This window comes from Macrotis lagotis, chromosome 5 (assembly GCF_037893015.1).
Source record: "Macrotis lagotis isolate mMagLag1 chromosome 5, bilby.v1.9.chrom.fasta, whole genome shotgun sequence".
Classification (NCBI taxonomy): domain Eukaryota; kingdom Metazoa; phylum Chordata; class Mammalia; order Peramelemorphia; family Peramelidae; genus Macrotis; species Macrotis lagotis.
In genome coordinates this window covers 42,838,920-42,853,449 of record NC_133662.1, presented here as the reverse complement: position 1 = coordinate 42,853,449, position 14,530 = coordinate 42,838,920, and the positions used below count along the sequence as shown (strand labels likewise).

The following is a 14,530-nucleotide window of genomic DNA, read 5'->3' as shown; positions in this document are numbered from 1 at the left end:
TTAAGCACTGTGTTTGACTAGAATTTAATTGAATATCATATACATAAGCACATAATAAAAAATGTTAATCTGAATTGAAATTTTAAATATTTTAAAAACAAAGAATCAACATATTATGTTTATAATGCATTGAAGAGCAATGAAGATTGGGAAAATAGGTGAGAAAACAGACACAGAAATACATCAAAAGAAAAACAGAGGTGCTGGTAGAAATCTGGAAATGAAGAAGGCAGAGATAAAAGGAAAAAAATCTTCATTAGGAGAGGTGCTGAAGGTACTATTAGTAAGGTATAAAGAAAAAAAACCCCAGATACTTCTTAAGAAAGAAGATGAGGGGACAGACCCTATGGAAACTTTCAGCTCTGAAAGGAGTAGATAGAGGAAAGATATTATAATTGTTTTAAAATAAATGAAATAAAAAAAAGATCTTTTTCTTTTCTTAGTAATTTTATTTTTAAATCACCTTTATTTCCTGAACATATATCTCTTCCTACTCCCCATCTAGTACACTGTCCCTTATAAACTTCCTTCCCTGTAAAAAAAAATAGTTTATTTTCCTTGTCTAGAAATATAAAACAAGACCAATGGAGAAAAGGTAAATTCAGGTTTGCTATAAAGAAAAACAAGTGGGGGCTGCTTAGTGGTGCAGTGGATAGAGCACCAGCCTTGGAGTCAGGAGCACCTGGGTTCAAATCCGACCTCAGACACTTAATAATTACCTAGCTGTGTGGCCTTGGGCAAGCCACTTAACCCCATTGCCTTGAAAAAAATCTAAAAAAAAATGTCTTTTGGGGTGGCTAGGTGGCGTAGTGGATAAAGCACTGGCCTTGGAGTCAGGAGTACCTGGGTTCAAATCTGGCCTCAGACACTTAATAATTTCCTATCTGTGTGGCCTTGGGCAAGCCACTTAATCCCATTTGCCTTGCAAAAAACCTAAAAACAAACAAACAACCCCCCCCCAAAAAAAATCCCCACAAGTGGAATGGGTTACTGCACAATGTAAGAATTATCTTCACTGGTTATATTTAAGCAGAGGCTGAGTGATCACTTGTCAGGAAGAAGATTGAAGGAATTCCAATTTAAGTATGGGTTGTACTAGATGGTCACTGATAGTCTGTCTTTGATATTCTGTGACTTTGAGCACAGGCAGTGTGTTATCTTGGAAAGAGCACTGTCATTAATATGGTTTAATCCCTGACTCTTTTAGCTCTGTGAAGTTGGGCAAACCCCTTAGTCTTTCTGAGATTCAATTTCCACATCTATAAAATGGGGATAATAATAAAATACTGACTTTCTAACAGTGGCAAGAGAAGCACTTTGTAGGCCAGGGTATTATAATGTAAAATAATGCTGTGAGTTCTTTATTTATTGGTCACACTTGCCTCATAACATTATGGGTCCAAACTTGTTCTTTCCAATTCTAAAATATTTCTCTTCACCAGAATATAAGCTCTTTGAAGGTAGGGAATGCTTGATTTGTGCCTCAGTGTTCCCCAGGATCTAGCACAGTGGATGGATGGCACAAAATAGGCTTTGATTGCTTATGATAAAGCAACCTTGATGATCCAAGATTGAGTTCAGGGGCTTGGTCAGCTAAGTATCTTTTAGGCAGAATAAACAGGACATGGCATCATATCCAGATCTCCTCATTGGCATATTCTTATGCGCTAGTTGTGGAATAGCATTGAGCTAGATCACAAACCCCTCCTGTGAAATCCTGACTGCCTTCGCCAGAAGTTTCAGCAGCCAGGACTATTCAAAAAGAAATGGGAAAGAAATTCCAGATTGCCACTTGGGAATCATGCTTGGCTATTGATTCCTATATTCTCCACCCTTAAAAATCTGAACCTCAAAAGATGGGCCTCAGAATCGAAAGGAAACATAGAAGTAATATAATCAATCTACTCAAGATCCCATTTTCTCAAGCTATAAATCTAGTCTCCAAAACTTACATGTGGTGTAAGTTATCTGCCTTTGTACATATGGATAATCCATTTATTCAATTAATATTTATTAAGCAATCACACATTTAGGCTTGGTTAGCCATTGGATGGAATAGAAAAGTTTTTTTTTTAAATATAGTCTGTGATTTCACAGAACATAGAATGTAATTGCAGAATTAAGAGATAATTGTAATAATTTTCAGATAATCAAATGACTTATGACTTAATAGATTGGGGTAATCCTTTTGATAATGATACAGATCATAATTTATCCATTTCTGCCCTTACTGGGCAACTCTTGTCTGTCTTTCCATAAGCTCATCAAAGAAATAGGGTCTTTCTATAATTCTTATTAATGAGAGATTATGAACATATCAGTCAGGCAGTCCATCCAATGCTCTTTACACATGACCAGGTCACCTCTTTCCTGTGCATACATTTCTTTGATGTCATTCTTCACTGTGTTTTTCTTTTATAATTCCCTGTTTGCAAAGGATTGCTTCCTGTTCACACTCACCATGAAACGTTCTATTGGAATATAAGATAACCATATTTTCCTTCAGCCTAGTTCTTCACTTACAATTTGGCTCCAGGAAATAATTAGAGTGACCTTTGAGAGGGTAAATGAAAAAGAAAACCTGGTGTTGTTGCCCTTGGACTCTCACCAAAAGGTAACACTTTATGAATTTTTAAAAAAAGAGAAAAAAGTTATGATTGGACATCACCATCAAGGGAAGCAAAGGTAAAAATAAAAGGGACATAGGTGGTCACGATCAGCATGATACAATGTGGATTAAATGCAGTTTCCACTGTGGCCCTGCCTGTCTCAATGTACATTCCAATATCATGATTCTGATTATTTGTCATATTTCCAGTTATTTCAAATGGATAAAGAAATCTTCACCAAGAAGTTCTGACCATAAAACATCAATAAACGGTTATAGAGTTTTTACCTTGGAAGCCTTTTAGTAGTGAATTTTTTATGACTTTTAGACAATAAAATATTTAAAAGCACTCATAATGGAAAGATCTAAATGCACACTTGTCAGGTTCTACACAGACCTTTCATTCAACAATATACTGTCCTTTAGAACAGACTACAGCAACTACCATATTTCACCCTGCAGGGAGTCATTCACTAAAGGCACTAAGCAAAAGCAAAAGTATTATTGACTGCTGATTAACCATTAACATATCCATGTTAATTTTAGAAACTCAATTAAACCTCAACCTAAAAATATGTTTGGAGCACCTAGGTGACACAATGCATAGAGCACTGGACTCAGAATCTGAAAGACTTCTTGAGTTCAAATCCAACTTCAGATACTTCCTAACTGTGTGACCCTAGGCAAGTCACTTAACCCTGTTTGCCTCAGTTTCCTCAACTGTAAAATGAGCTAGAAAAGGAATGGCATACTACTCCCAAGAAAAGCTCAAATGGAGTCACAAAGAGTCAGACACAACTGATACAATTCAACAACAACAACAAATGAGGTATGGTGAGTGAGTCTGATTACCCACCTCAAATGTAAGAAATTATAATAAGCAATATATGTACCATCAAATGTACCATGCATGTTCTAGGAAGGAGATTATATTCTGGATATACAGAATAAAAATTAAACAGTTCCTGCTCTCAAACAACTTAACCCCTATAGCTAAAGAAATATATTGGAAACAGTGAAGAAAGGAAAGAAGAGTAAGTGAATTCTATCATTACTATTTCTGTAGCTATTAATTAATTAACAAGTATTTATTAAGTACTTAAGAAGGGGTGATTGGTATAGATAGCAAGCATTAACAGCAATCAGCTCAATAGGAATAGAAGGAATCAGAAGAATGGAATTCCAAACAAGAAGCTAGATAGGAAAAGATATTTTTTGATGATTAGACTGCTAAAGGAAATCCAATCCTATAAAGATACATGATGGTTTTTGGACATCAGCTCATACATTTGTCTTGTTTTACTCCAGCTTAGAATGTTATCCAGGTCACTTGATACCCCAAGCCAACAAATCAGCATAGAAGACAGTCTGACACATTAGTATAATTGGGATTATTTTTCTGAGAAGTAGCTTTATTTTTTTAAGTATTGAAAGATATTCATTCACAACAGGGATTTTTGCATTTCTATGTATGCTTTTCCCTGAAACCGTCTGTAAAACAAAGTATTAGATCTAATGAACTATTAATAGAATTTTGGATTGAATAGTGTGACAAGTGATGCTTATCAAAATAGTCAGCATGCCCCACATTATCCTAGGTTCTGCAACATTGATGACATTAAAAAAATTTTCCCAAGATGAAAAATGCTGTCATTAATTTTCAGCTTCATTAGCGAGCTTTAATAGACTACTCAAAAATTATTCTTTTTAAAGAGGCGTCACTTTTCAAAATGAAAAAATGAAGAAACAAATCCAAGTGCAAATGTGGGCATAAATGCAAATAAGCACATGAACACATGCATGTTTCCAAAGGGGGGGGGAATAAATGCTGCCCAGCAGACAAGAAATGGAATTTTTAAGAAGGGATTAAACTAGAAAAGTTAGTGCTTTGGCTTAATTCATCTAAAAGATAGGCAATCTGGAAGTCTGCCTGACAAGTTGCATGGAGCACTACTGTGAGAACATTAAATGAAACCAAAAAGAAGAATCTGATGCTTCATTACCAAGACCTTGGAAGAGAATCTGACCTACCTGGTTTATCCCGGTTTGAGAGATCTTGGATGACTGGAGCCTCTGCTTCAACAGCTCAGGATCACTGTGGCGGAATGGGCACCCTGGCAGTCAAAAACACCAACAAGTGCACAAATGAGGCTATTTACCCAGGAGTTAGAACAATAATACACTCGAGAGACTGACTAAGCTCTTCTTAACTGTCTAACAGCTTATTAATAAAAAAGTTAATTACCCATGTGTGAGACTGCTTTCCTCTTTTATTTTATTTTTTTTATAAATAGACTCTAACTGTACAGTTATCAAGGCACTGCAGGCTCAAGAGTTAAATAAAGCACTGCAACGCAAGTAGGATGAGATTCCCATTTCAGGAGAGGAAAACAGTTTTAATTAGGTTCTTAGCTAATAAGCAGAGAGATAATCACAATATAGTTATAACTACATCTTAAATTCTTTGGCAATTATTTAGCAATACTCCAAACATATACTCTTGTCCTATCCCCCAAATATGCCACCTATCTATCCAATTGGAGAAAGTAAATATGAGGGGAGTTATGCTAAAAATTTTTTGCAAAGATTACATTTATTTCTTTTATATTCAAAGATATAGCAAAATTGAAAGGACAGTAAATTGCTAATTGGGAGGTAAACAAGGACTACTATTACTGGCATTGGTTATTTAATTTAGTAAACAGTGACAAATTAAGGAAACTTTTAAAGTTATGCAAATAGGATCAAAGGGATCTATAATATTTTTCCTCTTTTTAAAAATTTATTTAATATTTTATTTTTCCTGGTTACATGTAAGGGATATATATTATTTTATTAGAAAAAATAAATTGGGGCAGTTAGGTGGCAGGGGTAGCTAGATGGCACAGTGGATAGAACACTGGCTCTGGAGTTAGAAGGACCTGAGTTCAAATTTGGAATCAGACACTTAATAATTGCCCAGCTGTGTGACCTTGGGAAAAATCAGTTAACCTCATTGCCTTAAATAAATAAAGATTTAAAAAATTAAATTAAAAATAAGTAAATGTGACTCCTAGATATATAGTACGATAAAAAAAAATTGAAGCAACATTGAAGCAATGGTAGACATTTGGAATCTGAAATGTGGGGAAATACCTTAAACATTATTCTACACTCTGAAAAATGAAACCAATGCATTTATAACATAAAATTATTCAATAAAAACTATAAAACCTAATATAAACTATATTAGACCTACTTTTGTTCTTTTGGGCTTCACAGGACAAAGCTAATTCCTCTTCCACATGATAACCCTTTAGATAACTGAAAGCAGGTATTAAGCTCCTGTTAGGTGGTATAGAGGATTACAAGGGCAGGTTTGGACCTGACTATGACATGGCTAATGTCATGGTTCAAATCCAGTCCGCTAGATGGCACAGTGGATAAAGCACTGGCCCTGGAGTCAGGAGTACCTGGGTTCAAATCTGGTCTCAGACACTTAATAATTACCTAGCTGTGTAGCCTTGGGCAAGCCACTTAACCCCATTTGACTTACAAAAACCTAAAAAACAAATCCAGTCTTTCTTAGACATTTCCTAGTTGTGGGACTCCAGGCAAGTAATTTAACCTTGTTTGTTTCAATTTCCTCATTTGTAAAATGAGCTGGAAAAGGAAATGGCAAACAACTCCAGTATCTTTGCCAAGAAAACCCAATGGGATCATGATGAGTTTGGACATGACTAAAACAACTTGAACAACATAAATTAAGTTTCCCATATTTTTTTTTCCCTTTTTAGACTACATACTGTGAATTCTTGCAGCAGTTCTTTATATGACATGATTTTCAGAGTCTTTACCATCTGAAGGTACTAAATTTAGTTAAAGTCTCTAATGAAATGTAATGCCTTGAATTGAGCCCAACTCATTAGTTGTAATAAAAAAATATTGAACTGGATATTTAATTCCATATTTTTATTTTGAAGAAGAGGGAGAAGGTGGTTGTTCTTAAAATAACAAATAGCCCAGGATTATCATTTGTTTTTACAAATAATCTTAATTGTAAATAAGAAAGATCAGAATTAGGACCATGGGGTCAAAAACCACCTGTGAGACATAAAAAAGTTTATAGAAGTCATTCTAATAATTATCACCATTCCTTTATTATTCAGACTGTTTTGATTTTTAAGAAGAATTATTCTAAAATAATCTGGTTGCACAATCTAAAATTAGGAAATGCTTTAATTTTTTTAAAGAGAATACATGCAAATAAACTAGAACAGTACTAGTAAGACATGATCAAAGATATAGAGTTGGAATAGATTTTAGATTTTACAGAGAAAACTGAAGCCTAGAAAGATTAGATGATGACCTCAAGCTCATAGTAAGTGACAGATTGCTGTTGTTCAGTCATTTTTTCAATTGTGTCTGAATTTTCATGACCCTATTTAAGGTTTTCTTGGCAGAGATATAGGAATGGTTTACCATTTTCTTCTTCAGCTCATTTTACAGATGAGAAGACTGAAGAGAAACAGGATTAAGTGACTTGCCCAGGGTCATACAGCTAGCAAGTGTCTGAGGTCATATTTGAATTCAAGAAAAGGAGTCTTCTTGACTAGGTCTAGAACTGAGCCACCTCCTAATTGCACTAGAAAATCTAAGATTTAAATTCAAGTCCTCTATGTCCAACCAAACTTCTTTCCACTACACTGTGCTGCCTCTCTATAATATGTCAGGACATCAAAAACTAGAAATAAATAGCAAGAGACTTTTAAGACATGCTGCACACAACAAAAAGGAGTTGATTTGTTGTTACTATTGTTATTTAGTTTGTTTAATTTTAGTATGCTCAGAAAATGAAAAAGAAAATAATAACCCACTGGTTAGTGCAAATGATACATTAGATGACAGAGTAATGGTAATGGTATTTCTACTTAATTCTGCTTTTCTTTCACTATGAACAATGGTGATTAAATTGGAAAAGGTCAAACATTGCTATGAGAGACCTGAAGACTATGAGTAGTATGGTTATAATCACTTTCAAAGACTTCAAGTATTGAAGTACAAATAAGTTTACATCCAAGGGTACTGAAAAACTTTATAAGAATGATCATATACTGAAAGCTATCTTTTCCCATACCTCAATCACAGGAATACTTTAGATAAGGAAGGAGAAGGAAATAGAAAGTTATATAGTGTTTACAACTTGCTGGACATGCTATTAAGCACTTTATAAATACTGTCTCATTTAATTTTAAACTTCAGACTCTGCAGAAAACCAAGGAGGTGGTAGAATACTCTAGAGAAAGGTTAGAGACCTAGTTTTCCAAAAAGGGAGGGGGGGCAGGTGAATTTTAGAAACTATAGTCCAATTAGTGTGGAAACATTCTACAAAAAATAGTTAAACAAATGGTGTATTTCCTGTGAACTCTTACAAAAGAAAATGATTATAGAAATCATAAGAGTCAGAGTTTGAAGGGATCTTGGAAGCCCTTTGGTTTAACCCCCTTCTTTTAAGATGAGAAAAATGATCATCAAGAATCATTTGCTGAAAATAATGGGCACTGGAGATATATACAATCATCCAAGCCATTTGTCCCTGTCTTCAAGGGGTTTATAGCCTAGGTAGAAAGATGGGATATGTTCATATAAAGAAAATAATATGAACCAGTACAAGTTTTTAAAAATGGGAGCATCTGAAAAATTTCACCCTTAATCTTCCATCTGAAATCTCCATAGGCTAGGTTTCTTTGAACTGAAAAAGAAGAGACATATTAGATTGGAATGGGTAAATTATGAAGTACTTTTTCAATGGAACCCATGGTATTTTGCTACAAAAATTTATCTTTTTTCTACAAATGTTCTCCTGGTCTTGTAGCATGATTTCTTTTCATGATTACTAAAGGGCATTATGAGATAAACAAGCAGTGCCAGACCAATCTCAATTTGAAATGGATACTAGACTGATAATACTAGGAAATGCTTTAGCTGGAGTGTCTCTTCAATCAATCAATCAATCAATCAAACAATCAATCAATATTTATAAAACACCTACTATATGCTAGGTATTATAATAAGCACTTCATCAAGGTTATCTGAGAAAGTTTCTCATTCTATTTTGGTAAGTAAAGTGACAAGACCTAGGCAGGTTTCTTGAAAGCACAGTTGGATGGATTAAATGCCAATTGAGCCATTTTATCCAAAATTGTTGAAAATTACGAATTCTCTCATGCAGCATAAATACTTAGCCCTTGGTCTTGTTCCATTCATCATTTTTTATAAATGTCTTAAAGGAAAAGAATGCATGCTTGTCAAAATTTACACATGATACAAAGATGAAAGAGATAACTTGCATTCTGGATGAAAGAAGTGATATTCAAAAATATCTGCATAGGCTAGATTTATGAAATAAAACGAGCAAGATGAAATTTAACAGGGATAAAAAGTAGAGCCATGTGAGGTTTAAACTGCACAATTACAGGATGGGGAAACAAAGAAGTTCATGTGGAAAAAAGACACATGGGGTTTTATTTGACCATAAGTTCAATAACAGTTAACTAACTGTGGCAATGTTGCTAATAAAGTTAATGCAATTAGCTACATTAATAGAAATATGCTGTCAAGGGAAGCAGAGATAATAAGGCCACTATACTCTGCACTAGTCAAACCACAACTAATTTGTTGGGTTCAATTCAGGAAACTACATTTTAAGAGACTTTCCCTAAATTAAGTACCTTCAGACCAGGATGGTGAAGGAACTGAAAATGATGTCATATAAAGAAAAGCTACAGGAATTAGCAATGCTTATTCCAGAAAAGAAAAATATTTATGGGAACTTAATACTTGCTTTCAAATATCCAAAGGATTGTTATGTGGAAGTATTTGGTTTGTCCTATGGAGCTCAAAAGAGTGAAAGTAGGTCTAATATATGGAAATTAAAGGGAGATGTATTTCTGTTCAGGTTAGGTAAGAATTTTGTAACAATTACAATTATCCATAAATAGAATGGGATATCCTAAAGTATCCAACTTTCTGTCTCACAAGAAGGATTCAAGTAGAGGCTGAATATTTCTGAGATAAATCCTTCTTTGAGTGGGAGATTTGGCTAGATGACCTCTAAGATACTTTCCACTTCTAACATCTATCTGGACATTGGTTATCAAAGAATGACAAATATGAAAAAAGAATTGAAAATAAATCAAAAAGTCCTCTAGGCAGTCAAAATATATGTGCCCAAGACTATACTATATCAGGGGTATTATAGTGAAAAGCTATCAAGACCTCACTTAGGGACTTCTTATTCTGACTTTGGTTTCAATATTTAGTTCTGTATCCCATAGGAGGAGAAACTGAAAATTAAAAGGCTGCAAGAAGCAGAAACATTGACAGCAGCAAAAATAGCTATCAATGATTATACCTGTAAGTATCACTTGTAGAGTGTACAATTAATATTCATAAGGAAAGTTCAGATATGTTAGACTATAGTTTAGATATCTAAGATTATATAGTCTAAAAGGAAAGCTTGGTTATATTCTGATTAATCTGATGATGAGTAAATTTGCAACATGCTTTACAAAGGTTTCCATCAAAAACTGTCAAAATACAACCACTTGTAGTCTATAAAGGAGTAAGTATATGCTTTCAGAGGAAAATTCACCTATGCATATAATACATCATTATCTGAGTAGAGAGTAATTTCACTCATCTCTCCAAGAAATATTATCACTTAGGGTAGGAAAAAATAATCATAAATTATAAAATCTATAGATGAGAGTTTCTCTTTAAAAAAATAAATTTAGGGTGATTTATATTAACATTTATAAATAGGAGCCACTTAAATTTCTCAATTATTCATGACTTGTTAATTAGATCACAGTCATGAGAATAAGATGCACATTATTCCTGAGGGATGACTCTTTTGAAAATTAAACAGCAATGCTTTCCCTGATAATTTCAAGGAAAAGCTTTGAAAAACTTTGGTGTCTGTTTTTGAAACATCCTAGCAGACTAAGAGGAAGAGAGAAAACAGATTAGTGAATGGGGAAAGCAAGCACCAAAAAGCCTAGTCCTGCCTGCACAGATGAAAACAGAGCTGAATGACTCTCTTTCTTGATCTAATTTGGTAAGAGGATAAATCCATAGAAGAGTAAGAGGGACCCCGCTTGACAGCGATGAGGAGCTTCAGCCACAAGTCAGTTCTCACAAGCAATGCAGGGAGCCATTTGCATCTTCAGTTTCCTGAGCAGCCCTGGAGCTCCCCTCCATTACAAACATATCGGGTAGAAGCACTCACCGTGATAATCCCCTTGGCTTGGTGGATTGGTTAGTATAATCTTCATGCAGCTGAATGGTGTATAGTCCGTCCTCTTGCCTTCCTTACCATAGCTATGGCGGATGTTGTAAGCATAGCCTTTATCGAACTGAGTGGATAAAATGAAAAGAAGACAGTGGAATGTAAATAGATATTGTACAAGGGATATCAACCTGAAGCTGGATAGATCACTGGAGCAAGAAGAAGGCAAATGTCAGTTAGATTGATGAGTTAATGAGTCAAATGATATTATCTAGAGCAAATAAACAATATCAAAGGAGAGGTACATATTCATTTTTTTCTCAAACAAACTCATGATTTCTTCAGTTTAGGGAGTACCTGGTAAAGAGGTCCCTTTATCCCTGCAGATGAACACCTGCTCAGCCACTTGGAGCACTGGAGGAGCCAGGGACACTGAAATGCCAAATAATTTTCCCAGTGTCATACAGCAATATATTTCAGGGGTGAGACTCAAACCCAGGTCTCACTGAGTTTGTAGCTAGTTGTCTATCCTCCACATCAGAGGTCAAACATGCAGCAGTGGAGCGTCCTTGGTGCTGCCTTACAATGTAATGAGGAAATGTTTAATAAAATAAATAAAAATATGATAGAACACAGGTAATATTTTTTTAGTTTTTTATTAACACTTTCATTTATTTTGAGTTTTATAATTTTTCCCCTAATCTTACTAACACAAGTAATGTTAATATGTATTATTCTAAGTATGAGACCCACAGGGAACCTAGTGAACCTACTATGTAGCTTAGCTTAGTAGTCTTTGTTTCTATTTGAATCTGACACCAAAGCTCTTGGTAGTGCTACCTCTCTGTATTTCAGAAAACTCATTTGGGCATTACTGGTCTATTGTTAAAGAAGAAACATGATGCAGAAGATAAAGTCTTCCCTGGAGTCAGAAAAATTTAATTTTAGTTGTACAATCCTGGAAAAGTCACTAAACATCTCTAAGCCTTTGTTTCTTTATCTGTAAAATGGAAATAATGATAGTACAGAGTTGTTGGGAGTCCTAAATGAGATAATGGATACAAAGAATTTTGTAAACCTTGAGAGATTATGAAAACATAGGTTATTATGGGGCAGCTAAGTAGCACAGTGGATAGAGCACTGGCCTTGGAGTCAGGAGAACCTGAGTTCAAATCTGGCCTCAGACAATAATTACCTAGCTGTGTGTCCTTGGGCAAACCGCTTAACCCCATTTGCTTTGCAAAAAACCTAAAAACCCCCAAAACAAACAAAAAAAGGCTATTATTATTATTAGTAATAATAATAATAATAATGATGATGACAGTAATAACAATAAACATGACATCTAGTTACTCCCTAAGATCAAGAAATATGGCATATTAGGTTATATCAGTATAGATATAGTATGTTCTAGCCCAAGACTCTTCTCTTCTCCCTCTCCACTATTTTGCTTGGGGATCTCATCAGGTCCTATGGATTTAATTGCCATATCTATGCTACTGATTCTCAAATTTTCCTAAACTGCTCCAAACTCTTAGCTCACCTCCAAACTGAAACTAGATGTTCAGTTTACATCTTAAAACTCAACATATCTTTCTTACCATCTCTTATTACTATAGAGGGCAATGTCATTCTCCCCATCCCTCAGATTCATAATCAAAGAATCAGAATCATCCTAGATTCCTCCTTAAAGCTCATTCCCCAGCCCTTACCCAATATTTTGACAAGTTCTGCTGATTTTATCTTTGTTACATCTCTCTCTCTCTCTCTTTAGGTTTTTGCAAGGCAAATGGGGTTAAGCGGCTTGCCCAAGGCCACACAGCTAGGTAATTATTGTGTCTGAGACCAGACTTGAACCCAGGTACTCCTGACTCCAGGACTGGTGCTTTATCCACTATGCCACCTAGCCACTCTGTTACATCTCTTAATAAGCTCTCTTCTCTCCACTGACATGGGTACCACTCTAGTGCAGGTTCTCAAGCTTGGATTACTGCAATTGTCTATTGGTACATCTGCCTTTCTCAAGTATCACCCCACTCCAATTCATTCAACAGCTGACATGGTTTCCCTAAAGTTTGGATTCTGATGTGACGCCACTTTAATAAATTCTAGTGACTCCATATACTTTCCAGCATAAAATACACAATCCTCTGTTTGGAAACCAAAGTCCTTCATAACCTAGCCCCTTTAAGTCTTTCTAGTCTTCTTACACCTTACTCCCTGATATGTATTCTTGGATCCAGTAACATTGGTCTGGTTGTTAACATGAATAAGACTCTCCATGTCTCAGTTCTGATATTTTCTCTAGCTGTTCCCCCATCCCTGGAATGATCTCTCTTCTCTACTCTAACTACTGACTTCACTGACATTCTTTAAGTCCCAAGGGAAAACTCATCCTTTACTGGAAGCTTTCCAAATATCTTAATTCTAGTATCTTTCCTCTGTGAATCTTTTTTTTATTCTTGTAGATAGTTTGCTTTGTGATATATTATTTGAAAGTGGTCTCCCCAATTAGACTGTAAGTTCCTTGAGAGTAGGGACTTTTTTGTTTCTTTTTATATTCCCAGCACTTAGAACAATGCCTACAACACTGTAGGAATTTATTAAATGTATACTGATTGGGGTAGAGTAGGTTACTCTCACTCAAAAAATTAAACTTCTTGGATTTTTAAGCATGAGAAAGAAATGGTTTCTTTTCTTTTTGCAAGGCAGGAGTTAAGTGGCTTGCCCAAGGCCACACAGCTAGGTAATTATTAAGTGCCTGAGGTTGGATTTGAACTCAGGTACTCCTAACTCCAGGGCCGGTGCTCTATCCACTGCGCCACCCAGCTGTCCCAGGAAATTATTTCTTTAAAACATTTGTAGTGCTATCATTTGAAGCGATTGGTAAGTAAATTGTGTACTCCTTTAAAAAGTAACAAATTAATAGGAAAAGTGTTTGGCTTACAAAAAGATTTGGATCTTGGTAAACGAAGTACCCCCGGGGCAGCTAGATGGCACAGAAGATGAAACACCAGTCCTGGAGTCAGGAAGACATGAGTTCAAATCCGGTCTCAGATGCTTAATAACTGCCCAGTTGTGTGACCTTGAGCAAGTCACTCTTAACCTCATTGACTTAAATAAATAAAAAATTAAGAAAGAAAAAGAAGTATCCCATTATTCTGTCTTTGTCTTACAGTATTCAACTCTGAAAGGTAGTGCTCATGTCAGAAATATCCAGGAAGATATATTAATGGAATCCTAAATATATCTTCTAACTGCTGGCACCATTCTTTTTTTTTTTCTTTTTCCAATTATCTGTAAAGATAGTTTTCAACATCAATTCTTTTTGCAAGATTTTGAGTCCCTTTTTTTGCCTCCATTTCCTCCAGTCTCCCCATGACAATGAGTTATCTGATATAGATTATACATGTACAATCATGTTTAACATATTTCCATATTACTTATGTTGTGAAAGAAGAATCAGAACAAAAGAGTGAAAAAACCATGAGAAAGAAAAATATAAAACAAATTTTAAAAAGTAAAAACAGTATGTTTCAGTCTACTTTCAGATTCCATATTTCTCTCTCTCTCTCTCTCTCTCAATGGCATTCTCCATCAAAAGTCTTTTAGAATTGTTTTTGTTCACTGAACTGCAGAGGGGAGCTAAGACT

General features: G+C 35.1%; 1 protein-coding gene across 2 annotated transcripts in view; it reads right to left on the bottom strand.

Annotated features, from left to right (window-relative positions):
- PRIM2 (DNA primase subunit 2) overlaps positions 1-14,530 on the bottom strand; it is a 379,634-nt gene that overhangs the window by 33,009 nt on the left and 332,095 nt on the right. For both annotated transcript variants that reach the window (XM_074237283.1, XM_074237284.1), the window contains exons 11-12: positions 10,878-11,004; positions 4,640-4,722 (exon numbers count right to left, since the gene is read on the bottom strand). In XM_074237283.1, the coding sequence (XP_074093384.1) occupies positions 4,640-4,722; positions 10,878-11,004 (210 nt within the window). The remainder of the gene's footprint in view (positions 1-4,639; positions 4,723-10,877; positions 11,005-14,530) is intronic.